The following is a 24,656-nucleotide window of genomic DNA, read 5'->3' as shown; positions in this document are numbered from 1 at the left end:
ATTATGTATTGATAAAAGTTTAAATAAATCAAGAATATATAACATGTATAATAAATATATATGTACCTAACTAAGGAGTCACAAAATATGTGAAGCAAAAATTGACAGAACTGTGGCTGGCCCGGTGGCGCAGCAGTTAAGTTCGCAGGTTCCACTTCAGAGGCCCAGGGTTCGCCGGTTTGGATCCCGGGTGTGGACCTACACACCTCTTGTCAAGCCATGCTGTGGCAGGCGCCCCATGTATAAAGTAGAGGAAGATGGGCACGGATGTTAGCTCAGGGCCAGTCTTCCTCAGCAAAAAGAGAAAGATTGGCGGCAGATGTTAGCTCAGGGCCAACCAATCTTCCTCAGGAAAACAAAAAATGAAAAATAAAACTAGGCAAAAGACTCAAATAGAAATTTCTCCAAAGATATACAGAGAAGATATTGGTCAATAAGCACATCGCTAATCACTAATCATTAGAGAAATGAAAATCAAAGCCACAATGAGACATCACCTCACAGCCATTAGGATGGCTACTATTAAAAATAAAAACAAATGGAAAATAACAAGTGTTGGCAAAGGTGCAGAGAAATTGGAACCCTTGTGCACTCTTGGTGGGAATGTAAAATGGTGCAGCTGTTGGTGAAAAAAGTATGGCAGTTCCTCAAAAGATTAAAAATAGAATTACTATATTATATGATCCAGCAATTCCACTTCTAGATATATACCCAAAAGAATTGAAGATAAGGACTTGAACACGTATTTGCACACTAGCAGCATTATTCACAACAGCCAAGGCGTGGAAGCAACTCAGATGTTCATTGTTCATTGACGGATGAACAGATAAACAAAATATGGCATCTCCATACAATGGAATATTATTCAGTCTTAAAAATAAATGAAGTTTTGATATATGCTATGACAAGGATTGACCCGAAATCATTATGCTAAGTGACATAAGTCAGAGAGAGAAAGACAAATACCATATGATCTCACTTATATGTGGAATTAGAAAAAAAACAAGCTCATAGATACAGAGGACAGATTGGCGTTTGCCAGAGGCAGGGGACATGAAGTGGGAAAATGGATGAAGGAGGTTAAAAAGGTGCAAGCTTCCAGTTATAGAATAAATAAGTCCTGGGGATGTAATGTACAGCATAGTGACTATAGTTAATAAAACTGTATTGCATATTTGAAAGTTGCTAAGAGAGTAGACCTTAAAAGTTCTCATCACAAGAAAAAAATTCTGTAACTCTGTGTGGTGACGAATGTTAACTAGACTTATCATGGAGATCATTTTGCAACATATAGAAATATAGAATCATTATGTTGTACATCTGAAACTAATGTAATGTTGTATGTAAATTATACCTCAATAAAAAAAGAAAGAATTCCTACAACTCAACAACAAAAAGACGACCCAATTAAAAAATGAGCAAAGGACTTGAGCAGACATTTCTCCAAAGAAGACGCACAAATGGCAAATAAGCATGTTAAAAGATGCTCAACATCATTAGTTATCAGGGAAATGCAAATCAAAACCACAATGAGATACCACTTTACACCCACTAGGATGGTTATAATTAATAGAAAACAAACAAACAGAAAACAAGAAGAGTTGGCAAGTATGGGAGATATTGGAACCCTCGTACATGACTGGTGGGAATACAAAACGGTAAAGCTGCTGTGGAAAACAGTTTGATGGGTCCTCAAAAAGTGAAAGAGAATGACCATATAACCCAGCAATTTCACTCCTGGGTATATACCCGAAAGATTTGCTAACAGAGACTCACTGTTCATGGCAGCATTATTCACAACAGCCAAAATGTGTAAAACCCACAAATATCTATCATGTTAGTCCATAAATGGATAAACATAACGTGTATACACATACAGTGGAATATTATGCAGCCATAAAAAGGAATGAAGTTCTGATAATGCCACAGCATGGATGATCCTTTAAAACACGATGCCAAGTGAAATACGCCAGACACGAAAGGTCAAATATCTGTGATTCAGCTTCTCTGAGGTATTTAGAACACACAAATTCATAGTGACAGAGGGTAGATTAGAGGCTTCAGGGGTTGCAGGCAAGGGAGACTGGGGAGTTATTGCCTAACGGTTAGAGTTTCTATTGGGGGTAATGAAAAAGCTTTGAAAATAGATAGCAGTGATGGTTGCTCAACATTGTGAATGTACCTAATACCTCTGAATTGTACACTTAAAAATGGTTAAAATGGTAAATTTTATGTTATGTATATCTCACCATAGTAAAAAAAAAATACCAAAAAATGGTTAGAATGGCAAATTTTATGTTACATACATTTGCCTACCAAAAAAATCAGTTGCCTATATTTGTGATAGCTCATTTCTAGACTCTTTTTTCAGTTCTATTGATCTATGTGTCTATCTCTGCGGCAATCCCACACTGTCTTCATTCCTGCAGCTCTACAGTAAGTCTTAAAATGAGGTAGTGTGAATCCTCCTACTTTATTTATCCTTTTCTAAATTGTTTGACAGGGCCGGTCCCGTGGCCGAGTGTTAAGTTCACGTGCTCTGCTGTAGGCAGCCCAGTGTTTCGTCGGTTCAAATCCTGGGCACGGACATGGCACCACTCATTGAGCCACGCTGAGGCAGCGTCCCACATGCCACAACTAGAAGGACCCACAACTAAGAATATATAACTATGTAGTGGGGGGCTTTGGGGAGAAAAAGGAAAAAAAAAATCTAAATTGTTTGAACTATTTTCGTTCCTTTGACTTCCCATATAAATTTTAGACTCAATTTGTCTATATTTGCAAAAAATTCTGCTGGAATTTTTATTCTAATTGCATTAAAGTTGCAGATCAATTTGGGGAGAATTGGTATCTTTACTATGTCAAGTATTCCAATCCATGAACATAACGTGTCTCTCCATTTATTTAGATCTCCTTTGATTTATTTCATCAGGAGTTTGTAGTTTTCAGCACAGAGATCCTGTTAGATTTATACGAAACATTTTTTGTTTTTGGAGCTATTGTAAATGGTAGTTTTGTTTAAGTTTCTGTTTCCAATTGCTAGTATGTAGAAACATTATTAATTTTCCTATATTGACCTCATATCTTTGAACTTTGCTAATCTCACTGGTTAGTTTTAACAGCGTTTTTTGGTAGATTTTTTGGGAGTTTCTACATAGACAATCATGTCACCTGCAAAGAGAGACAGTTTTATTTCTTCCCTTCTTTCTTTCTTTCTTTGGTGAAGAAGATTGGCCCTGAGCTGACATCTGTGCCAATCTTCCTCTATTTTTTGTATGTGGGATGTTGCCACAGCATGGCTTGATGAGTGGTGTGTAGGTCCACAGCTAGGATCCAAACTGCAATGAGTTGGGGAGTGTTCTCTCTTCTTTATTTTCTGAAAGAGATTGTGTAGAATTGATGCTATTTCCTCTTTTAATGCTTGGTAGAATTCTCCTGTGAAACTTCTTTTTCAGAAGTTTTTAAACTATTAATTTAATTTCTTTAATAGTTATAGAGCTACGTAGATAATCTATTTCCTCTTGGGTGAGTTTTGGTAGTTTGTGAGTTTTTGGAAATTGAACAATTTCATTTAAGCTTTTGAATTTATGTGTTTAGAGTTGTTTGTGGTCCTCTTTTAATATTTGTCCTTCTAATATCTGTAAAATTTGTGATGATATCTCTTTTTTCATTCTTGATATTAGTAATCAGTAATTTTGTGTCTTCTCTCTTTTATTGTCGGTCTCATTAGAGGTACCATTCATTCATCTGTTCAAAGAACCAGTTTCTGTTTTTTTGTTTTTGCATGATTCCATCTTTTTTTTTTTTTTTTGAGGAAGATTATCCCTGCGCTAACATCCACCACCAATCCTCCTCTGTTTTTTGGTGAAGAAGATTAGCCCTGAGCTAACATCTGCCACCAATCTTCCTTTTTTTTTTTTGCTGTGGAAGCCTGGCCCTGAGCTAACATCCATGCCCATCTTCCTCTACTTTATATGTGGGACGCCTACCACAGCATGGCTTGATAAGTGGTGTGTAGGTCCGTACCTGGGATCTGAACTGGTGAACCCCCAGCCACCAAAGTGGAACATGTGTACTTAACCACTGCACCACCAGGCTGGCCCGTCCAGTTTCTGGTTTTGTTGACTTTTCTCTACTGTTTTCCCATTTACAATTTCATTGATTTCTGCACTTTTCTTTATTTCTTTCATTCTATTAGCTTTGGGTTTATTTTGCTCTTCTTTTCTCATTTCTTGCAGTAAGAACTTAGATTATTGACTTGAGACTTTTCCTCTTTCTCTAATGTAAGCATTTAGTGCTATAAACCTCTCTTTCAGCACTCTTAGCTGCAGCCCACAAATTTTCTTATGTTGTATTTTCATTTTCATTCGGTTCAAAATATTTATTTCATTTGAGACTTCCTCTTTGACCCATGGATTATTTAATAATGAATATTGTTTAATTTCTAACTTTTTGGAGATTTTCCTGTGATATATCTATATTTTTGTTATTGCTATCAAGATTAATTTCATCATTATCAGAGAACATACTTTATATGCTTTCAGTTCATATTTGTTAAGGTTTTTATAATGATCAATGATATGCTCTTTCTTGGTGATCCTGGCACGTGCATTTAAAAAGGATGCATGTCATGTTGTCGGGTAGGGTCTTCTATAAACGTCAACCAGACCCAGCGGGTTAATGGTTCAGTTCTACATCCTCGCTGACTTTCTGCTGCCTCGTTCTAACAATTACTGAAAGAGGAGTGTTGACGTCTCCAACATAATCACGGACTTGTCTATTTTCTTCTTTCAGTTTTGTCCATTTTCTTTCATGTATTTTTGAGCTCTTCTCTTACACATTAGGATTGATAGGCTTCTTGGTGGATTGATTCTTCCATCTTTACGTAATGCCCCTCTTTATCCATGGTAATTTTCCTTGTTTTAAGGTTTACTTTTTCTGATGTTAATACAGTCATTCTAGCTTTCTTATGATTAGTATTTGCATGGTATATCTTTTTCCCATTCTTTTACTTTTATCTACCTGTATCATTATATTTGAAGCGAATTTCTTATAATCAGGGTGATTTTGTGTGTGTGTGTGTGTGTGTGTGTGTGTGTGTGAGGAAGATCAGCCCTGAGCTAACATCTGTTGCCAGTCTTCCTCTTCTTGCTTGAGGAAGATCATCACTGAGTTAACATCTGTGCCAATCTTCCTCTATTTTATGTGGGACCCCACCACTTTGTGGCTTAACAAATGGTGCTAGGTCTGTGCCCAGGATCTGATCCTTCAAACTCCAGGCTGCGAAGCAGAGCGTGCAAACTTAACCAATAGGCCACTGGGCTGGCCTCTAATTGGCGTGATTTTTAAACATTTATTCTGACAATTCCTGTCTCTTAGCTGATGTATTTTGACCATTTTCATTTAGTAATTATTGATGTTCTTGGATTTAGGCCTGCCATTTAATTTTTTAAAATAGTTATTCTCTTTTTTTAATCCTCTGTTTTCCCTTTCCTGCCTTTTTTTAGAGTATTTGAACATTTTTAGTATTCCACTTTAATTCATCTATTGTTATCATTTTGCTATACCCTTCCTTTAGCTTGCTATACCTCTTACATAGTTTCATATTGGTTTCTTTGAGGACTACAATATTCATACTGTAAAATTAATAAAGGAAACTGCAGATAAAATCAGAGTCAGTAAGGCCTGTAGAGGGAGCTCTCAGCTCTACCATTCCTCATCAATTACCCCAAACAGGAAGATGTCAGTTACAGACCCCAACAGGAAGAGAGGTACCTTGCCTTCCCAAACAGGAAGTGCAACTGCTTTACTACTCCAGCAGGAGGGAGGAAGACTTCCTTTTTGCCCAACAACAAGCCCAGCCAATGGAAAATGCCCCAGCTCAGCCAATGAGAACCATTATCATGTGAACTTTTACTTTCCTCCAATGAACTTTCATTTTTTCCTTGCCAATGACTTCCTTTCCTTGTCCTGTTCTCCCTTCTATAAAAGCCTTCCACGTTGTGTAACCCCTCAGAGTATCTCTCTGCTTGCCAGATAAGATGCTGCCTGATTCATGAATCATTTAATAAAGCCATTTAGCTCTTCAAATTTACTCAGTTGAATTTTGTTTTTTAGTAATATTTAACTTTTCACAGTCTACTTAGAATAAATATACACCACTACAATGGAATGTAGAAACCATACTACCTTATAGGTCCCTTTACACTCTCACCATTTTGTTGTAGTTGTCTAACACATTATATCTACATACATTGAAAATCTCTTCAGATGATGTTATAATTTTTGGTTTCAACCATCAAACAAATTTTAAAGAACACAAGAGGAGAAGAGTAGTCTACTATATTCCATTGTTCTTCCTGCATTCCTGATATTCTAAATTTCCTTCCAGTATCAATTCTCTTCTGTTTGAAGAACTTTCTTTAGCATTTTGGCAATAAATTCTTTTAGTTTTCTTCATCAGAGAATATCTTGATTTCACCTTCATTCCTGAAGGATATTTTCACTGGATATAGAATTCTGGGTAGATAGTTTTTTCTTCTCTTAGCATTTAAAAACTATTGTTCTACTTCCTTCTGGCCTCATGGTTTCTGATGAGAAATCTATTGTCATTTGAATTGTTGCTCCTCTTTAAGCAATGTATCAGTTTTCTCTACAAGTTTTTAAGATTTTTTTCTTTTGAGGAAGATTAGCCCTGAACTAACATCTGCTGCCGATCCTCCTCTTTTTGCTGAGGAAGACTGGCCCTGAGCTAACATCCATGCCCATCTTCCTCTACTTTATATGTGGGACGCCTACCACAGCATGGCTTAGCCAAGCGGTGCCATGTCTGCACCTGGGATCTGAATTAACAAACCCTGGGCCGCTGAACTGGAACGCGTGCACCTAACCGCTGCACCACCAGGCTGGCCCGAAAATAAACTATATTTTGCAATATTCTTTTCTTCGTCAAACCTCCACCCACCAGCCTTAGAGCATCCATGAAGTCTCTTTCCTAAATCGATGCACCATTGTGATGGTTTCTCTACTTCCATCACCCGCTATACAGTGATTAGCTGGCTTTGTACTGTAATGGAAGGGCTTTCCCTTCTCCCTACTGAATATAGACTCATGGATTCCTATGTTATTCAGTGTTATTCCTATGTTACCATAATTGTTATTTTGAGGCTCCAATTACCCCAGACTTGGTCAGTGGGAGTTCCTCTGGCTGGTTCCTATATCCTTTTGACATGTCATCATTATTATTTGAACACTTTGTTATCTTCCAGGTGCCCCAGCCTGGAATCAGCCACATCAAGGAGCCCTAACTCCTTTTGGTGTAGGATGGTGTTTAGAAACCAAGATCTGGGTGCCTGGTGTGCTTGTTATTAGTGGTATAACTGCTTTGAGGCCCTCTCGGTGGACAGAGGTAGGGAGAAAATACACGCGCACACACATATACACATATATGTATATATACACATATGTACATATGCACACATATAGTTCACACATACACATATAGTTCACTCTGACATCTCCAATTCCTCAGGGTTCTTTCCAGGCTTCCCCTTTCCATATTTGTAATTCTCTTTTCCAACAGTGAAAAACCTGACTCCCATTATCCTCAACATATTTGCTCAATCTCCTTGCATGGAACTGATTTTCCAGCCACACCAGCTGCCTCCTTGGCTTCCAGCCATGTTGCCATCTCCAAGGGAAGGGAAGGGAAGGGAAGGGAGGGAGAAGAGGGAAGAGAGGAAGAGGCCGCCAAACGCTTTGTAAGCCAGCCCTCCGCTCCCTCCCTGCTTCCCCGGCCTGGGCTGGACCTGACCACCTCGTGCCTGGCCTCCCTCTGCAAGCAGCCTACGCGGCAACCCCCCCCCCCCCCCCCCCCCCCCCCCCCCCCCCGCCCCCGGCCTCCCTCCACCTCAGCCCATTCACTCCTTCTGGCTTCCAAGAGGGTTTCTTTCCTCTCTTCCTATTTTGATTTTTCTAAATTACAAAAATATTTCATGCTCACGTTTACAAATTCAAACAATGCAAAGAATGTGAAGCCGGCATGAGCGCCCCCAGCTGCCCGTCCACTCCGCCTCCAGGAGGAACCCGGCTTCTGCCCCGTGGTTTTAAGAACACACTCATGTATATTTATATAATTTTAAATATTGACATAAGATAGTTTTACTTATTTTCATTTCTTTTTTTCCAGGTCTGAGCATAATAAATCTACCGCAGTCTTTTAAACAGACACATCGGAATCTACGATAAAAACGTCCCATAATTTATCCTTTTACCCACAGACTACGTTATTTTTTTTAAGGATTGGCACCTGAGCTAACATCTGTTGTCAGTCTCCTTTTTTCTCCCTTCTTCTTCTTTCCCCCAAAGGCCCCCGGAACATAGTTGCATGTTCTAGTCGTAGGGCCCTTCTGGCTGTGGCACGGGGGACGCCGCCTCAGCATGGCCTGATGAGCGGTGCCAGGGCCGCGCCCAGGATCCCAACCGGTGACGCCCAGGACCCCGAAGCGGAGCGCGGGAACTCGACCACTCGGCCGCCGGGCCGGCCCCCCCAGGCCACGTCTTTAAGGGTAACTTCCGTTTGGGCCGAACGTCCTTCACAGCCACGCTCCCCCGCGGGACCCTGGCCCCTCCACAGGCCGGCTTCCGCTGCGCTTGGCGAGGGCAGGCCGGCAGCAGCCCCGAGCGGGAAGGGCGCGGTGCGGTCCTTTGTCGCAGCACCTTCGCAGCGGGCGGCCCCCGGCCGGCGCCGGCCCTCAGAGCTCCTGCAGGGGGGGCTGTTCGCGCGCCTGCTCTCGCCGCTTCGGGCCCAGGGAGGGCGACGCCCCCGCCTTCCCCGGGGCCGGGCGCTGCTCTAGCCTGCGGCTTCCCTGCACCTCTCCCGCACGTGGGTAAGCAGTCCCTTTGTTAAGCTCAGGTTGTCCTCTTTGCGTGTGTCATCTGTTTGCACGTGGGGCAAGCGCAGTGCGGTCTCGAGGACAGTTTGCAAGGCCCTCACACCGCCAGGGCGCCTCTCAGCCGTGAATGCCGGGCCGGCCTGCCCCCCCGGGCCACCCAGGGCTTCTCGCTTGCTCCGAAGAACGGAGACCAGCCCTCGGGTGCGGCCTGCGAGGCCCCTGCTCTGCACGCACCGCACCCTCTGCTCCAGCCACACCAGGGGGAACAGGCGCCACACCCGCACCTTTGCTGGCTCCCTATTAACCCTCCAAAAGAAGCCGCTGATCAGCTCTTGAGACCTGAGGTTTCAATTAAGACTAATTGCCAGCACACACCGATTTCTGATTTCTAGCAGATTTATTCTTTTCTGACTCAGCCACACGGGCAGCCATGCAGCTTGTCCTCACACACTGCTCTCCCTGCTTTCCCAGCGACGGCAGGTGAGGCCCAGAGGTGGCGAGCTCAGTTCGGACTTGGTCAGCCTGCGTTCTGCTGCAGGCTGGCTGTGACCTGGATTCGCTGCCTCCCCACTGCCTGCCAGGGCGTCTGGCTCCTCTGAGATCCTGAAGGCCCCTAGGGCCACAGTTAGAGCTGGAGGAGCCGTGCCCTTGCAGCCTGGGGCCTGGCGCACGGTAGGCCCTGGGGAAGTGCTAACTCCCTCCCCAACTCCTAGAGGGTGCACCCAGCTTCCCTTTGGCTCTCTTGGCCCAGTGGTCACCCCTAAGCACAAGCCATGGTCTAACCACCACTGCCCCCTGGGCCACTGGCCTCCTGACCATTACTGACCACCCGCATGTGTGGCCACCTGAGAGCTCCACCGGCTGCTCTGCTCCCTGGAACCTCCCCAGGAGGCCTCCCCTGTCAGCTTTCATGATTCCCCAAGCACACTGCCGGGGGCTCCCAGAGGCTGGCCTGAGCCTTTTTCTTTTTTATCAAGGTATAATTTACACCCAGTGAACTGTACCCATCTTAAGTAGATGGTCTAATAAATTTGGACAAAAGTATTCATCTGTGTCACCAAGACCCAAATCAAAACGTAGACTGCTTCCATCACCCAGAACATCCCCTTATGCCCTTTCCAGCCAATCCCCTACCCAGAGGCAACGGGCTGCTTCGGCTTCTCTGACCACAGATCAGCACTGCCTAATCTGGAGCTTCATATAAATGGAGTGTCCAGCGTACTGCCCCAGGCTTCTCTGCAGTGGAGCCTGGCTCTCTCTCCATGCCCTCGGCCCTGCACAGGCTGGAGGAGGGAGGCCAAGGAGCTGCCGGGGGAATCTGAGCTGCAGGTGCACGGGCCCCGCTGGGATGGGGCTGCAGTGTCCCAGCCACAAGAGAGCAGGCGGGCAGCAAGCTCTTCCTCCTTGCACTGACTCGGCTAGGCTTGCTGTTCCTTCTGCCCAGAATGCTGTTCCTCCCCTTTCCAGTGATGAGATGCCAGGCCTTCTTCGCTCAGGATTATGCACGTCTATGGACTTCGACCCTTGGCGGGACCCCTTGCTCTGCCCGGATGCGTGAGTTTGTGTGTCTGTCTCAGGTCTTATCTACAGGCTCGGTGTGAGTAGATCTCGTTAAATGGGTGGATAGAAGAGACGCTGTCCAGGCTCTAGTCCACCTGGGGCTCCTAAATGCAGCCCTACCCCCAGCTCCAGGCTCCACAGCTCCCCCTTGGGGAGTTGGCCAGGCCCACTCAGACCCTTCTGGCCCCCTGGTCCCTGCTTCCTCTCCTGTTCTCCGACAGCAGCCAGAGGGAGCTCCGAAAAACATCAGTTCGGCCAGTCTCAGGCCCAGACCCGTCCAGCAGCTTCCAGGCGCACTCAGAATGTCACAGGCCACCAGGCCTCGTGATCTGGCCGGTGCCTCTCTCTGCCGCCACCCAGCCATTGTTCCCGAGCTGGCAAACCCCTGTCACCCTGTCTCCAGGTCTCCCCCAGCCTGCCTTCCTCCAGCCAGGCTGCCTGGCCTCCGCCCACCTGGTCCTGGCGCTCCTCCCTCATTCCCAAACACGAGCTGCCCCTGCCTGCGGCCGAAGGCCCGCGGGGAGACGGGGCCTCGAGGGGCGAGTTCTCCACTCAGAGTCTAGACCTGCGGGGTCAGCAAGGGATGAACTGTTATGGTGTCCTGAAATAATGTTAAAGCGTTTTTTTCTTCTGATTTTAAAAGTAAAACATACTTATCAAAAATTTGCAAAACACAAAAATTACAGGCATAGCAATAAAAAAACCAAAATAGAAATCCATCCACCCAGAGGTCATTATGATTCGCATTGTGTGTGACTCCTTCTAGCCTTTTCTACATGTGTGTAGAATATATATGTTCCTTTGCATATTTGTACACTTATGTACATAGACATGTGATTTCATACACTGTATTTTGCTTTTGTTATTTAACATTAAGTTTTCCCCATAATTTTAATATTTTTTAAATTACTTAAATTTCCTATTTTTCCCCCTATTTTTGCCTCCTGAAATTACTTAAGAACAGCATTTTCCAATGCTGAGTAAGTTTCCAGCCTATGAATGACTCGAGCTGTTGGAGGTCTGGGCTTGGTGCCATTTTTGGCCGCTGTGGCAGTGCCATGGGACGTGCATTGTCCACTGTCTGTGCCTCTCGTTATGCACAGTGACCAGACATCCTGGCGTTTGCCTGTTGGCTCAGCTGGATTATGAATAGGGCCCTCGCTCCCTCTCACAGCTGTCACCATTTGGACAACAGATTGCACAGACCTCCTTCAGGGGGCTCGGAGGCACCTGGAGACCATGTGGGGCGGGCAGGGTCGGGGGAGGCAGGCGGAGGTGGCTCCAGGGTTCTGTTGTGGGCACCTGGGTGAGGATGGTGACAGCAATCCCTGAGTTGAGGGGGAGGGCAGTGGTGTTTGGAGACGCTGAATCAGAAGCTTCCACATGACTTTGCAGAGACCCCGTCTAGGAGGCAGCTGGAGACGCAGTCCTCACCACCAGAGGTCGCTCGGCATGGAGGGGCTGGCAGTCCCCCTGTGTGCTTTCCAGGGCCCACTCAGTGCTTGGTGGAAGGCGCAAGCAGCGCCGGGCATTTCACCACTGCCTGTGTCAGGGCACCAGAGAGCTGGGGAGGGGGAGGGACACCACGCTTCAGACAACCAATTGTGATCTTACCCCTAAGCTTATCCCGTGAGGGTCTCAGACGTTCAACAATGAAAGGCAGCGTTGTTGTAACTTGTACCCGAGTCCAAAAGAAGGGGCAGGGGCACATGGTGACCATCTCAGCTGGAGCTCTGGCTTGGCAAGACTTAACCTTTTCCAAGTGCAGACCTCTGTCTTGGCAGCCCTGGGGCCCTCAGTGGGAGATGGCCAGCCCCTTCACTGACACAGAAAACATCTGGGGCCCAGAGAGAGGAGCAACCCCTCAAGGTCAAGGTTGGGGCTATGGAATGCATCCTAGAACCTTGAAGTGAGAAGAATACCACCAAATCCACGTCTAAGTCAACCCTCACGGCAACCCCAGGAGGGCGAGGCCATCATCCCCATTGGCAGATGAGAAAACGGAGGCTCGGAGAGGTGATGTCACAGAGGTCGGCAGAGGCTGGCTTTGAAGCGTCTCTGCTTTCTGCCCTTCTGCCACCCAGACTGCCTGCTTCCAGAGGGAAGGCCCTTCTCTGTCCCCTTCATCGATATGTACAGACTGACCTGGTGGATTACAGCCCTCATTCAGCAGATGTGACACACACACGTCGAGGCAGGTCCTGGGCTGAAGATACAAAGATGACGAGAATGTGGCCCCTGACCTGAAGGGGTTATAATCTAAGGGCAGAACTACAAAACCGCATACCTCTATTGTTCAGAGGAGAGAAACGGGGCCCCAGGAGGGGAGGGACCTCCCCAAGCCCACGTGGTCATTTAGGGGCAAGAACAGAACAAGAGCCCAACTCTGTACCCCGTTTCTTAAAAAAAGTCACCCAGCAGTCAGTACACACATAAGTTGCTCACCCTCTCAGATAACCAAGGAAATGCAAACTGCAACCATGAGCAGAAGTCATTTTACACTCATTACATTGACAAAAATGCCCAAGTGCGATGGCAGCAAGTGCTGGTGAGGATGAGGAACGGTGGACACTCCGTGCACTGCCATCTGCACTGCACAAGCCTGGTGCAGGACCCCATCAGTGGGTGAAGACATAGCCGGGTGGCCTCCTGGCCCAGCACCTGTGCAGTCACACGGGCCATGCCTGGCTTCATTCTCTGCTGCTGCCATCTTGAAATTCCTCATAATTAATTAAGCGGCCTGCATTTTAATTGCACTGGGCCCCGCAAATTCCATTGCCAGTCCTGCCCAGGGTTCTACTTCTTGGTAGACGCCCCAGAGAAACTCTTGTACGCGGTACTAGGAGACTGTCGAGAATGTTCTTAGCAGCTCTGTTTCTGCAAAAAGCCGGAAACCCACACAGCATGGATGAACCTGATAAACCGAATGCTGAGTGAGGGAGACATGAAGCAGAATGCACACAGCAGAATCCCATTTTCATCAAAAGACAAGCAAAACAAAACGAGAGTGTAGGGAAATGTACAGTTGTGGTAAGTGTACAGAGATGGTGCGGCGTGGGGGGCTCTCAGAGGAGCACTGGGAGGCCTTCAACCCTGCTCACAGCTCCTGGAGGCTGCTTGGTGGGTCTGTAGTTCTATCTGATCTATGACGTTGACTCTCGGTGTGTCTACGTCAAACCCTTCATATCATAAAAATAGAAGAACTGCGCAGGCACGCTGCGCTGTCAGGATCAGGCATGGAGAGAGGACAGCCGGGCAGCCTGTGTTTGTCTCCCTGCTGAGCCCTGAGGCTGCGGAGAGGCGGCTGTGAAAGGGGAATGTTCTCGGGCTGGTGCCCAGCCCACCTGGACGTTAGTGGCAGCTGCTGAGAACCAGCTCCACAAAGTGAGGCCTCTTAATTCACTGAGAGCGTAATGATGCAGACAGACATCAAATGTACCAAATTATAGCCCGTTTTTGCCAATGAAATATGTACATGTAGTTCTGACTCCAAAACTTGTAGCTCTTAATGTTTTATCTTCAGCAACTTTATATTGTTTTAATCTCTGGGCAAAGAGGTGCCTTTCCTTTTAAGAGGTTTATTTTTTATTTATTTATTTTATTAAGATTATGATAGATTACAACCTTGTGAGATTTCAGTTGTACATTATTGTTAGTCATGTTGTGGGTACACCACTTCCCCCTTTGTGCCCTCCCCCACCCCCCCCTTTTCCCTGGTTACCACCGATGGGTTCTCCATGTCTATACGTTAACTTCCACCTATCAGTGGGGTCATATAGAGTTCATCTTTCTCTGTCTGGCTTATAAGAGGTTTATTTTTTAAACTGCATTTCTATTTGGTTCTGTACCTGAAATAAAATTTTGTTTTTCCTCTTTTCTCTTTTCCAAGATTTGTCATGTTGTCATATCACTTTTATAACTTAAGAAAGGAGGAAGAAGACAGAGAGGGGAAGGGAGGAGGAGGGGCTCTCTCCTGCCACAGCCAGGACGACTGACGGTGATGGTGGTCGGAGGAGGGGCCTGCCTGGGATGGGGAGTGGAGCTCCCATGGCCCCCTGCACTGTGCCCAGAACTGGCACCTGCCAGGACCCTCTGCTGGGGTTGGAGCAATCCCCAGGGCTGCTCTCAGGAGGCCATGCCCACTCCTTGGCCTTGGGCACCCAGATGTCTGGCACTCCGGGGCCCAAGGCCCAGGAAGCAGACCCAAGGTGAGGTGCAGCTTCGCCTGGGGGCCCAGCGGAGCCTCTGTCCTTGACTGGTTCAGAGCCCAGCTCTGTCCCAGACCAGCCCAACCAGGACAGGACGGCTGTGCAGGACCGGAAGGGGACAGCTAGGGGTCCTGAGAGCCTCTGTGGGGAATTCTGCAGGTGGGCTAGTCGTCAGCCCTCCCAGCCAGCTTCCTACCTGTTTCCTGGCTCGGCCTCACCCCGACCGCAGCCCGGGAGACCTGGTGGTCAGCTCACATGCTCAGGCTGAAGCCCCCACCTGGTGGGAGTGAGACCCTGTCCCCACAGCCCTGCTCCCAGCCCTCTCCCTGTGCCCTCAGACTTCTGCGCCAGACTTGGCCTCTGGCTGCAAGTTTGTTCCCCTGCTGGCAGAGAGCCTGGCTGATGTCCTTGGCCCCCACCATCACCTGCCATCACAACGCCCAGCTGCCCCAAGGGCCGCTCAGCCCCTGCCTGGCTGGTGCACCCGGTCCCTCAGGCCTCCCCTGGCCCTCACCCCACAGGCCCAGAGAGGGTGCTCTCCCGGGCTCCAAGCTCCGTAATGATGGGGGTAGTGTAGAGCCACCATCTGGCTGTAGCGACAGATTCAGACACATGAGGAATTCGTTAGGGAACAACTAAGACAGCATATACTTAAGGACGAGGCTCTGCTGGGAGCTCGGAGGCGGCAGGGGTGGGGAGGGGAAGGCAGACAGATGAGTGTGGGGGGCTCCAGCCGCCCTTGGTGACATGACGGAGACAAGGCTCTCTCCCATGCTGTGTGGTATGGGGGCTGGGCCACCTGGAGTGGGAGGGGCCCTGGGAGCTCTCAGGGGTGACTTGGGAAGGACTGGGAGAAATCAGGCCCACAGGCCCCCAAGTGGGCGAGAAGGGGCCTGGGGCAAGGAGAGCAGGCAAAGGCTCGGGGTCCAGGGCAGGGGCTGGGGTGGGAGGGATGCAGAATCCCCAGCTAGCTGACCCCCAAACGGCCCCAACAGCACAAGTGCCACCCATGTTTGGGGGAGCAGTTCAGGCGGCATTTTGAGGCTGTGGCTCAGCAGCGCATGTGTGGAAGCATTTTGACGTTTCCTGTTCCCGGAGGTCTGAGTTCAGCCAGGAGCACGAGCCCTGCGGGCGAGCTGCACACCTGCCCTCCCATCTGAGAGTCACGCTGGGAGGGTCTCCATCTTCAGGGTCCCTGGGCTACTTCAGGCTCCTGTGGGCTCCCCAGTGTCATGTGAGGTCCCCAGTGCCTCGCCCCACTCCTGTCAGCCCTGCACAGGCGCACCGTGAACACACCCCCTGCTGCCAGCGAGGGTGGGCTCGGAGCCCAGAGATGAGCCCCAGGTTGGGCTGGCCGGGCTCTCTCCTGAACGCGTCTGCTCTCAGCAAGGAGATTGTGGATGGACCCCCAGCAGCTGCCAAGCACACCTGGACACCCAGGGGGACCCAGCGCTCGAGGTGAGAGAAGGTAGGACTCTGGCGACAGGGTTTCACAACTTGTGGTTTATTGACACTTGAGCACAGTGGCCCTGGGAGGAGACTGCCCTTCTGGCCCCCTCACGCTAGGACTTGTCCCTGTGGACAGGGGGACCGCCATCCTGTCTCAGAACAAGACCCCCCTTGCACCACTCCCAGGAACCCACTGAGACGTGCGGATAAACCCTTGGTGAGGCTGGCATGGCACGTTTGGCAAAGCTAAAGCACAGGCCTCCTGGGGCTGCCCCCTTGGGCTACAGCCAAAATCAAACCAAAACAGCTTATTTTGCACAGGCCCATCCAGTTTCCGTTTAGCTCGGGTGGGGGCCAGGTCCAGGTGCAGCCAGAGCTGCCCCCCAGCCCTGGGAATACTGCTGAGGTAGCCGGGACGCAGGGGAAGGGGTGAGGCCGGGGGCCGCGTGCCGGCCCAGGGAGGGCGGGGAGGCAGGACTGCGGCCAAGGGCAGGGGTCGTCAGAGCTGACCGCGGACCTCAGAGAGCCTGTGCTTCTCCCGTGGGGGCCACCTGTCACTCTCCCCCCATAACACATCCATTTCCTAGTCCTGGACGCCAAGGACAGTCTGGGTCAGAGAGGCCACACGTTTGCCTCCAAGGTGTCAGCAGGTTGGGAGCTTGACTAGAAGCCCCTGGGGGCCCGGCGGCGCCCTGCCCCTCCCAGGCCCCCCACGCCTGAGGAAAGAGCCTACGCTTCTGCCACCCCTGCTGCTCAGCATCAGCCCTACCTGTGAAGGCAGGGCCGGCTCTCCAGCTTTTGCACCCACGTGAGGTGCTGGCATCTGCAGTGATTCTTTTCCAACCCACTTAAATTTAAGAATAGACACCAATAGTACTTAATCACCCCTCCCTGCTGGCGGTGGGCGGGGCCTCAGCGCCGGCAGTCGCTCCCCTGCTGCGCCAGGCTCACCGCAAGCAGCCCCTGCACCTCCCAAGTTCCAGGAGCTGCTGCACAGACTCAGTGCAACCCTGTGCCCTAAAAGGGGAAACTGAGGCCCAGGGAGTGGCAACGGCTTGCTCAGCCCCAACAATGAGCTAGTGGCAAAGCTAGGACTTGAGAAAGGGATCAAGGCTTACAGACCAGTGCCTGTGGCCTGGAGAGGAAGTGGGCCAGGACTCGCAGAGGGTGAAGGTGCCCAGGGGCTCTGTCAAGATGGAAGAGACCTCCTCCGCGCCTGGGTGCATGCACCAGGTCAGGCCCGGGGCAGCGGGAGAGCGGGGACTCCCTCGGTCTCAAGGCAAGGACCAGCAGCTCCCAGGCTGCACCAGACAGCCAAGGCCTCTGCCAGGCAGCCTGGTGGGTGGGGGGCGGGAGCCTTTGACTCAGCCTGGCTCAGGGTGGGGGAGACACTGGGACAAGCATGGAGAGATCTCCTGTGCTTTGGGCCTTGGGCCGGAGCATGAACATGACCCAGACTCCATGGGGTGAAGCTCCACTCTTGGCAGCCGTCAACCGAGTGAGACTCGCAAAGAAACCACTGACCCCTCCTTCCATTAAGGTCATGCCCATGGGTGGCTGGGCTGGTAGTGAAGAGTGGGGCCACATCCCCCCTCGTGCCAGCCTGGTGCTGGGAGGGGCTCACGAGGAGGCTTCGGGCCCCCAGAAGGCAGCGGGGCCTTCAAGTTAAATGGAGCAATACCTGGTCATGTTGGCCACCAAACCCTCTCTGAGTTGCAGTGACCGTGTCTGAGATGCTTTCTGTCACAAGCCCTGGAGCAAGGCACTGACCGCCCGTCTCAGCTGCTGCTTCCCTGCCGTGGGAGTGGGGGTGAGCCCTGAGGCTGCAAGCTCCTCCTTTCTTGCTGGATGGTGGACTGGCCTCAGCAGGCACGGCTCTCACCATCCACCCCTTCCCTGGGTGAGAAGGGCCGAGGCTCCCCTCAGTGCAGCTGGGATTGCTCCCTGGGGCCCCAATGCAGTGGGGGGACTCTGAACCACAGGACCTCATGGCCTTGGCGACCTGACACCAAGCTTCCTCCCACTTCCCCCTGCCCCCCCACCCCATGACATTCTCCTGAAGCCTCAGCTAAGCCAAAGCCACCCACTGCCCTTCCCAGATGTGCTGGTCTCTGCCTGCACAGCCCTGCCCACCACCGCGAGCCGGGCCCCCAGGCTCCTCTCTCCAGCGGCCCTGGCCTCTGCGGGGAGCCCTCGCCCAGCCCTGCCCCTTTCAACTCCACACGGGAGTCAGTGGCACGTCACAAAGACAGAACTCTTCCAGGAAGAACTCTAGCCCAAATCATGCCACTCTGACAAAATAAATCCTTTGTAAGAACTGCAACATGCTTGGCAGAATCCGTCAGAGGCCCGGCACTTCCAGCCTCACCTTAGGCTGTTTAAGGCACTGAATGGCTTATTAACACCACCTGGAAAAATTTTGTCTCAGTCCTGATTTAGGGGAAAAAAAATTCAGTAATACTGCAAAAGAAGTTTCCCCTAAAAAAAAAAAAAAATCAATACTTAGTTTCCCAAGGGATAAACCAAACACTAAGCCCTGTCTTAGTTACATGACACATCAGGTACCTTGGCACTGACAAAAAAGACAGCCCTGAAATACTGCTTCTGAATCTGACTGCTCCCTGACAAAAGACCGCAAATGAAAGGCGCGCATGGTCATTCTGAGACCCCCCCTCCCCGGGCGCTCCAGGGATGGGGGACCAGGGAAGCCAGGGCAGGCGTGTCACCAGCGGTGGGCGACGCAGCAGACCAGATGCCTGGTGTTCCCTTTTTTCCTGGTGGGGAAGCCGGCTCGGCCAGCAGGGACCCGCCAGGCGCGTCTGCGGATCTGAGCCCTCATGGCTGTGGGCAGCGTGGAGCCAGTGAGAAACCTGTGCCGGGCACCCAGGACGCTCTTGAAAATGTCCGTGGCTCCCAGGTCTGCGTGATGGCCCCCCGTGCTGTGTCCTGCTGCCCTGAGTGCTCGCCTGGCGCCTGTGGCCTCTGGTCCAGCCCCTGCCTGACCGGGAGCAAGGGCCGGCCCACCTCCTGGCCTTGGCTCCGTGGTGAGGTCTCTTCCTAGGCTCCCTTGGAGATCCTGCCGTCCCACTGCCTGCCACCAGCAGGGCGCGACACTCACCACCCAGTGCAGATCCCAGCCCCCGGGATGGGCCAATGCAAGCAACACGAGGGGCTCGGGGGCTGGGCAAAGCACTGCGCGGGTGGTGCCACCTGCACTGCTAGCCATCAGGTCCTAAGGCATCTGACGGAGGGTCACAGGGTGGGGCCAGGGGCTGGGACATCCTAGCTTCTCGGTGGTGTGTTGGTCTCTGGCTCTGAGAGGCCAGAGGGCAAGTCCCCTGCCCCCTGGGCCCCGCCCTCCAGCAGGGCTCGGGGGTCCCTGAGGAAGACCACCATGACTGTGATGTTGTCGTGGGAGCCCCGCTCCCGGGCTGCAGCCACCAGCTCCTCGGCGACGTGTAGCCCACTGCCCTGCTGCCTGACCAGGTGGCTCTGCACGAGGCCAGCAACCTCATGGTGGGGGACAACGTCGAAAAAGCCGTCGCAGGCGAGCAGCAGGTAGTCCTCGGAGCCCGTCAGCTCCCGGGAGGCTGCATCCGCCTCCCCAGACACGTAGGGCTTCTGGAAGACATCCCCTGGGCATGAGAGAAGGGCCTCACGTCAGAGGGCCCCGCTGCCTCCTGCTCCCACCCGTCCTGCCAGGTCTCGCCTCGCTGTGCCCCGCAGATGCTCATGGGACGAGGATGCTCACAGGATGAGGGCACAGGGGTGAAAAGCTAATTTCATACAGTCCTAAGCGCTATGGGAAACACAAAGGAGGACGTTGTGATTCTGGTCTCCCTGAGGGCAGCAAGGCCAGAGTTCAGCTCCAAAGAGCAGCTTTTTCACTTCCAGGGGAGCCAGGCCCCAAGCAGGGTGGCTGAGAACACTGCACAGGCCGTGGCTGTGGCCCTGGCCCTCCTGAGCTCCTGACAGCTCCTAATGGGCACCTCAACTAAGTGTGTCCAAAATGCTCGCTCTTCCTCCCTCACACCTGCTCTTTCAGTCTCCCCATCGCAGAAAACAGCAGGACGATCCCCCCAGGTCCTTATGCCCGAATCTGCAGGTTCCCTCTGACTCTCCGCCTCACGCCCCACACCCAGTCTATTAGCAGGTCCTGTCGGCTTTACCTTCAAAACGCATCTCGAACCCACAGCCCCCTCCTCGTTTCTGCAGCTCATGCCTCACCCAGACCCCCCCAGAGCTTCTGGTGGGACCCTCTCCTTCCGCTCCTGCCCGACAGCCCCTTCTCCACGGAGCGGGAACTGGCCCTCCTCCCGCCCGGGTGCCCGGGCCAGGCAGAGCAGCGAGGAGGCGGGCTCTGCGGAGGCAGCACCGTTCGCTGCGGGGGGCAGTGGAGGGAGGGGTTGCTAAGTCCTCGGAGGGAGACGTGAGGCTGTGAGAAAACAGGACAGGTGCTCTCTTTACTTCAGATTTTAAAAGATAGAAAAAATCATCAGCATGATGCGGGGAGGGGAGTAAGCCTCACGTATGGAATGTTGAAAAATGATCTTCCAGCATGTGGAGCAGCTAGCCAAGGGTTTCCTACTAGATTTTTCTGAGGAACTGTTTCCACAAAGAGAAAATAACACATAACTTAAACTGCAATTATTTGTGCGAGACGAAAGTTTCTAAGGGGTCTGCGCCTGCGCTCTCTAAGGTCACCAGAGTCCCTTCACAATCTGATGGATGGCACCACCCTGTAGGCCGGCACATGACACCGCCGCCCAAACAGCTGGGCGAGCCCGTGGCCTCGAGGGGTCAGGAGGCCTGGGCTGGGGAAGCCGTGCCCTCCCGCCCTCGCCTCCTCACCGATGGCTCTGGAGACAGCCAGGGTCCCGTTGACTCTCCAGCAGTCCATGTGAGACACGAAGCCGCCCAGCGCCTCGATGCGCTCCCGCTCGTCCTGCAGGAGACACGAGAGTGGGGCCCGGGCACGCGAAGGGTGGCTGCCTGGTGTGGTGCTGTCACCCGAGAGCAGATGAGCTGCTTTCGGAGATGGCATTGGGAGCCACGGCTCTTGAACAATGCCCAAACGAGGCACCAGTGAAACAGTGGGAATGACAAATAGCCTCAACGTCCATCAGTTGCAGGAACGGCTAAATGGGTTATGGTGCCAGCACAGACGGACCACCCTTGGCGGACGGCCGTGGCCTCCGAGTCTCAGGCTCAGGGAGATGCTCAGGAGGCAGCAGAGAGCGCGCACCCCAGGGTCAGAGAGCGGGTCCCTCAGCTGCCTTGCCTCCTCTGTGGGCTCTGGGACCCTGAGACCCAGCACGTGCTGTGTGTGGCCACTCGGCAGGGTTGCGGCCAAGTCAAGACCTTGAGGCTCAGACAGGTGAGTGATCTCTGGGTCCCAGCATAGGCCCAGCCTGAATCCTTCAACCCCAGCTCAGCGTCGTCTCCTCCCTGAAGCCCTCCTCCCCCACAGCCCAGGTGGTCGGCTGCTCTTTGCCCATGCGCATGACAGGATCCTGCATGTTGACCCCCCTCACCAGGCTGCCTGTCAGGGCAGAGGGCCTGGCTCCCAGCTGCAGCTCAAGGCTCCATGTCGCTGTGACAGGAAGGGGTCACTCTGGACGCCTGGCTGTCAATGCCCCAAACTTTAGGCGACTCCAGCCACTCGAGACAGGCAGGGGAGCCCTCCCTCTGGAGGAGCACGGGAGCGTCCGGGAAGACGCGCCGCTTTACGCCCTCATCCACCCGACCGTCTGCTTCCCTGCAGGGCCCAGCACGGTGGGGGCCGGGGGTGTCCCAGGCACGATGCAAGGAGCCCCTTACCTGTCGCTCGGGTCTGTGCGGCTCCATCAGTTTCACCACCTGTCCCTGCTGCACCAGGATGACCTGAGAGTCTCCGAGCCAGGCGACGTGCAGGGTCTTTCCCGCGATGAGCGCGCACACACCCGTGGTGCCGCTCTGCAGCCGCTGCAGGGAGAGAGGCCCGCCTGGGTGAGGGCGTGGCCGGGTGTCCACACCACAGGCACACACCCGTCCGGACGGGCTCGGCCGGCAAGGGGAATGGACGGCGGATGCGCACAAGGGCCCCCAGGACTCTCATAAGGCTTATGCTGCGAGGAAGGAGAGCACGTCCTGTGTGGTCCCGCTGATCAAACTCGAGAGAACACTGCAGTCTGTGGTGTCAGAGAGCAGACCAGCGGGTGCCGGGGGAGCAGGTGGGCAGCAGGGGGACAATGAAGGGCGGGAAGAAGCTCAGCGGGGATGGATATGTCTGCTCCTGTGGTGACGGTTACTCTGTGTAGACAAATGCCCAAACCTATCAAATTGTATCCTTTAAATGTGTGCAATTTATGTGTCAATTAGATCTCAATGAAGCTGTTTTAAAATCATAACAAACTCAACACCTGCTTCAGAGAATCCTTTCTCTACTCCGAGAGGCAGCCTTGAGCTCAGGGACCCTTCCCAACTCCTGGGGTGACAGTGGCCAGGAGGGCTGGGCGTGCCAGCTTGTCAATGGGCTCCCACCTTACAGCCTTGGATGCTGTGTGGCTTTCTGTTAAGATGCAAAGTCCAGCTTTGCTGCTTTCTGCTGAGGTCCATGCTCAGAGTGTCTGGCACACTGCACTCCCTCCTGAGTCTCCTCTGAGCTACACCAACTGGGGCAGGCCTTTTAAGCTCTCTGGGCCTCAGATTCCCAGGGAATCTGGACACGACCGTAGTATCTGCCCCGCAGGGCTGCTGGAGGACCACTGAGTCTATAGCGAGGTGCTGTGGGCAGTAAGCTGATGGGGTGGTCGGGGGTGGGCAGCAGTTGCGACGCATTCTTTCTTCTTTCAGATGGCTGTAACTGCTGAGGAAAGAGCCCCCCAGCAGACACCAGCAGCTGCCGAGACCCTGCCCTGGAGAGCAAGGGGAGGTGGGGCTGGGCCTTAACCACGTGTTTTGTTTTCTGTGGCTTTGACAAGTCGGTGGACTTGCTAATCCTGGAGAGAAGGCTCCTCCCAGGGCTAATTCTTAAAGACAGCAAACGTCTGCTGGGAGTGCGCCCTTCACGCACAAGCCGGCTGGGGCTTCAACGGCCTCCTTTGTTCCTCACGCCAGGCCACCGTTTCCCCGAGCCTGGAAGGCCGGGGAAGGCCCCCAAGCCCGCAGCCCGTCGAGGGTCTTCACACTCTCAGGTCCTGTGCTTCTGTGACTTGCCTGCCCTGCCTCACCCACGCCTTCCTGCGGAGGCCCCAGTGATGGCTTTGGCCACGCCACCCCTACTCCCTCTGCCTCCTGACCCACCCGGTGCTTCTCCGCATGGCCCTGCATGGCCTGGCCTCTCCTCTTGGGAACTGTAAGTCATAAACTCCTTGTTCAAGCCAGGCGTCTCTGTGCCTCTCGTCTTATCACACCTGATTCAAACAAAACCCTGGGCACAGTCTAAGAGAGGCTGCCCTCCCCCATGAGGCCTCACGCCCTCTGCAGCTGTGGGGCCAGGCGTGTGGGATCAGGGGCAAGCTTTATGCTGCTTCTATTCAAATGAAACACATGCCCCCTTCATTGTAGGAAGGAAATGGCATGACTGCCAGCAGAGCTTGCTGAGGCCCTTCTGAGGCCGTGAACCACTTGGATTTCTCTCTCTGCAGGGTCAGGTCTCCCTGGCGCTCCCCGCTCCTGCCCTCAAACTGCACGAGCCCACCTACGGGTTCTCACCTCTCGCTTGGCTTTCCACAGAAACATCTCGTCGGTGCGCCGGAAGGCTTCCCTGAGGGCCCCTGCAGGGTCTGTAGGCAGCTCCGGCCGGCGGGCAGCGTGGGCATGCACGTGTGCAGCAGCATACCTCGCAGCGTCCACCCCGCCGTGACCGTCAAACACGGCAAAGTAGGCGCGGTCCACGGGGTCCTGGTGGGGACACAGTGGGAGTCACAGTCCTGCCCGCTGGCCTCGAGCCTGACCAAGGCCGTGCCCCGGCCAGCGGCTTTCACCTGGTGGGGGAGCCCGGGTGCCGATGGGGTAGGGTCTGGAAGACCAGCATGGCCTTTGCCATCAGACAAGCCAACCTGGTTCAAGCACTTATGAGCTGGGAGATTTGGAAAAGGACAACCCTCCAGGGCCTCAGTTTCACCTCTGTCCCGAGTTGCTGGGAGCATAAGATGAGGTAAGATGTAGCAGGTGGCGCAGGGGCTGGAGACAGAGCAGGGCTCAGCAATCCTGAGCCTGAGACAAGCATGGCGCCCGGGGCCTCCCCTCCTAACAGATGTGGGCAAACTACGCCCTTTCCCCAGTCCCTCAGTGGGAAGTCTAGGTGGCTGATGGCTGTCCTGGCCCGGAAGTGCCGGGACAATGAATGGGGCTTCCCAGGCCCCCTGGGAAGGGCTCTGAGAGCCGTCTGGCACTTCGGCCTCCAGGCGGCCACTGCAGGCATCACTCCTGCCTCAGCTCTCGCCGGCAGCTCTGCTCGCACCCAGGGTGGCCCCCACCCGCCACGCAAGCCCTCCTACACTGTCCTGATCAGGGACACCAGCCTCACATGCCACCCCGGGGCCCGGGAGGAGGGCACTGG

General features: G+C 52.4%; 1 protein-coding gene and 1 long non-coding RNA gene across 5 annotated transcripts in view; one reads left to right on the top strand and one right to left on the bottom strand.

Annotated features, from left to right (window-relative positions):
• Positions 1 to 9,408: 9,408 nt before the first annotated feature.
• LOC123287616 (uncharacterized) lies at positions 9,409 to 23,800 on the top strand. Of its 2 annotated transcripts, none has more exons than XR_011505467.1 (3): positions 9,409 to 16,130; positions 21,238 to 21,488; positions 22,946 to 23,800. It is a non-coding gene; the product is annotated as an uncharacterized lncRNA (long non-coding RNA). The 2 variants fall into 2 exon arrangements; XR_006530954.2 differs by lacking the exon at positions 22,946 to 23,800 and having other exon boundaries at positions 9,409 to 10,448; positions 12,239 to 16,130; positions 21,238 to 21,925.
• PPM1F (protein phosphatase, Mg2+/Mn2+ dependent 1F) overlaps positions 16,145 to 24,656 on the bottom strand; it is a 25,627-nt gene continuing 17,115 nt past the window's right edge. For all 3 annotated transcript variants that reach the window (XM_014868065.3, XM_044775448.2, XM_070516462.1), the window contains exons 5-8: positions 23,807 to 23,995; positions 21,932 to 22,075; positions 20,963 to 21,056; positions 16,145 to 19,746 (exon numbers count right to left, since the gene is read on the bottom strand). In XM_014868065.3, the coding sequence (XP_014723551.2) occupies positions 19,394 to 19,746; positions 20,963 to 21,056; positions 21,932 to 22,075; positions 23,807 to 23,995 (780 nt within the window). In that variant the 3' untranslated portion in view covers positions 16,145 to 19,393. The remainder of the gene's footprint in view (positions 19,747 to 20,962; positions 21,057 to 21,931; positions 22,076 to 23,806; positions 23,996 to 24,656) is intronic.

This window comes from Equus asinus, chromosome 8, assembly GCF_041296235.1.
Source record: "Equus asinus isolate D_3611 breed Donkey chromosome 8, EquAss-T2T_v2, whole genome shotgun sequence".
In the NCBI taxonomy this organism is placed as follows: Eukaryota; Metazoa; Chordata; class Mammalia; order Perissodactyla; family Equidae; genus Equus; species Equus asinus.
This window is presented reverse-complemented; position numbering and strand designations above follow the sequence as displayed.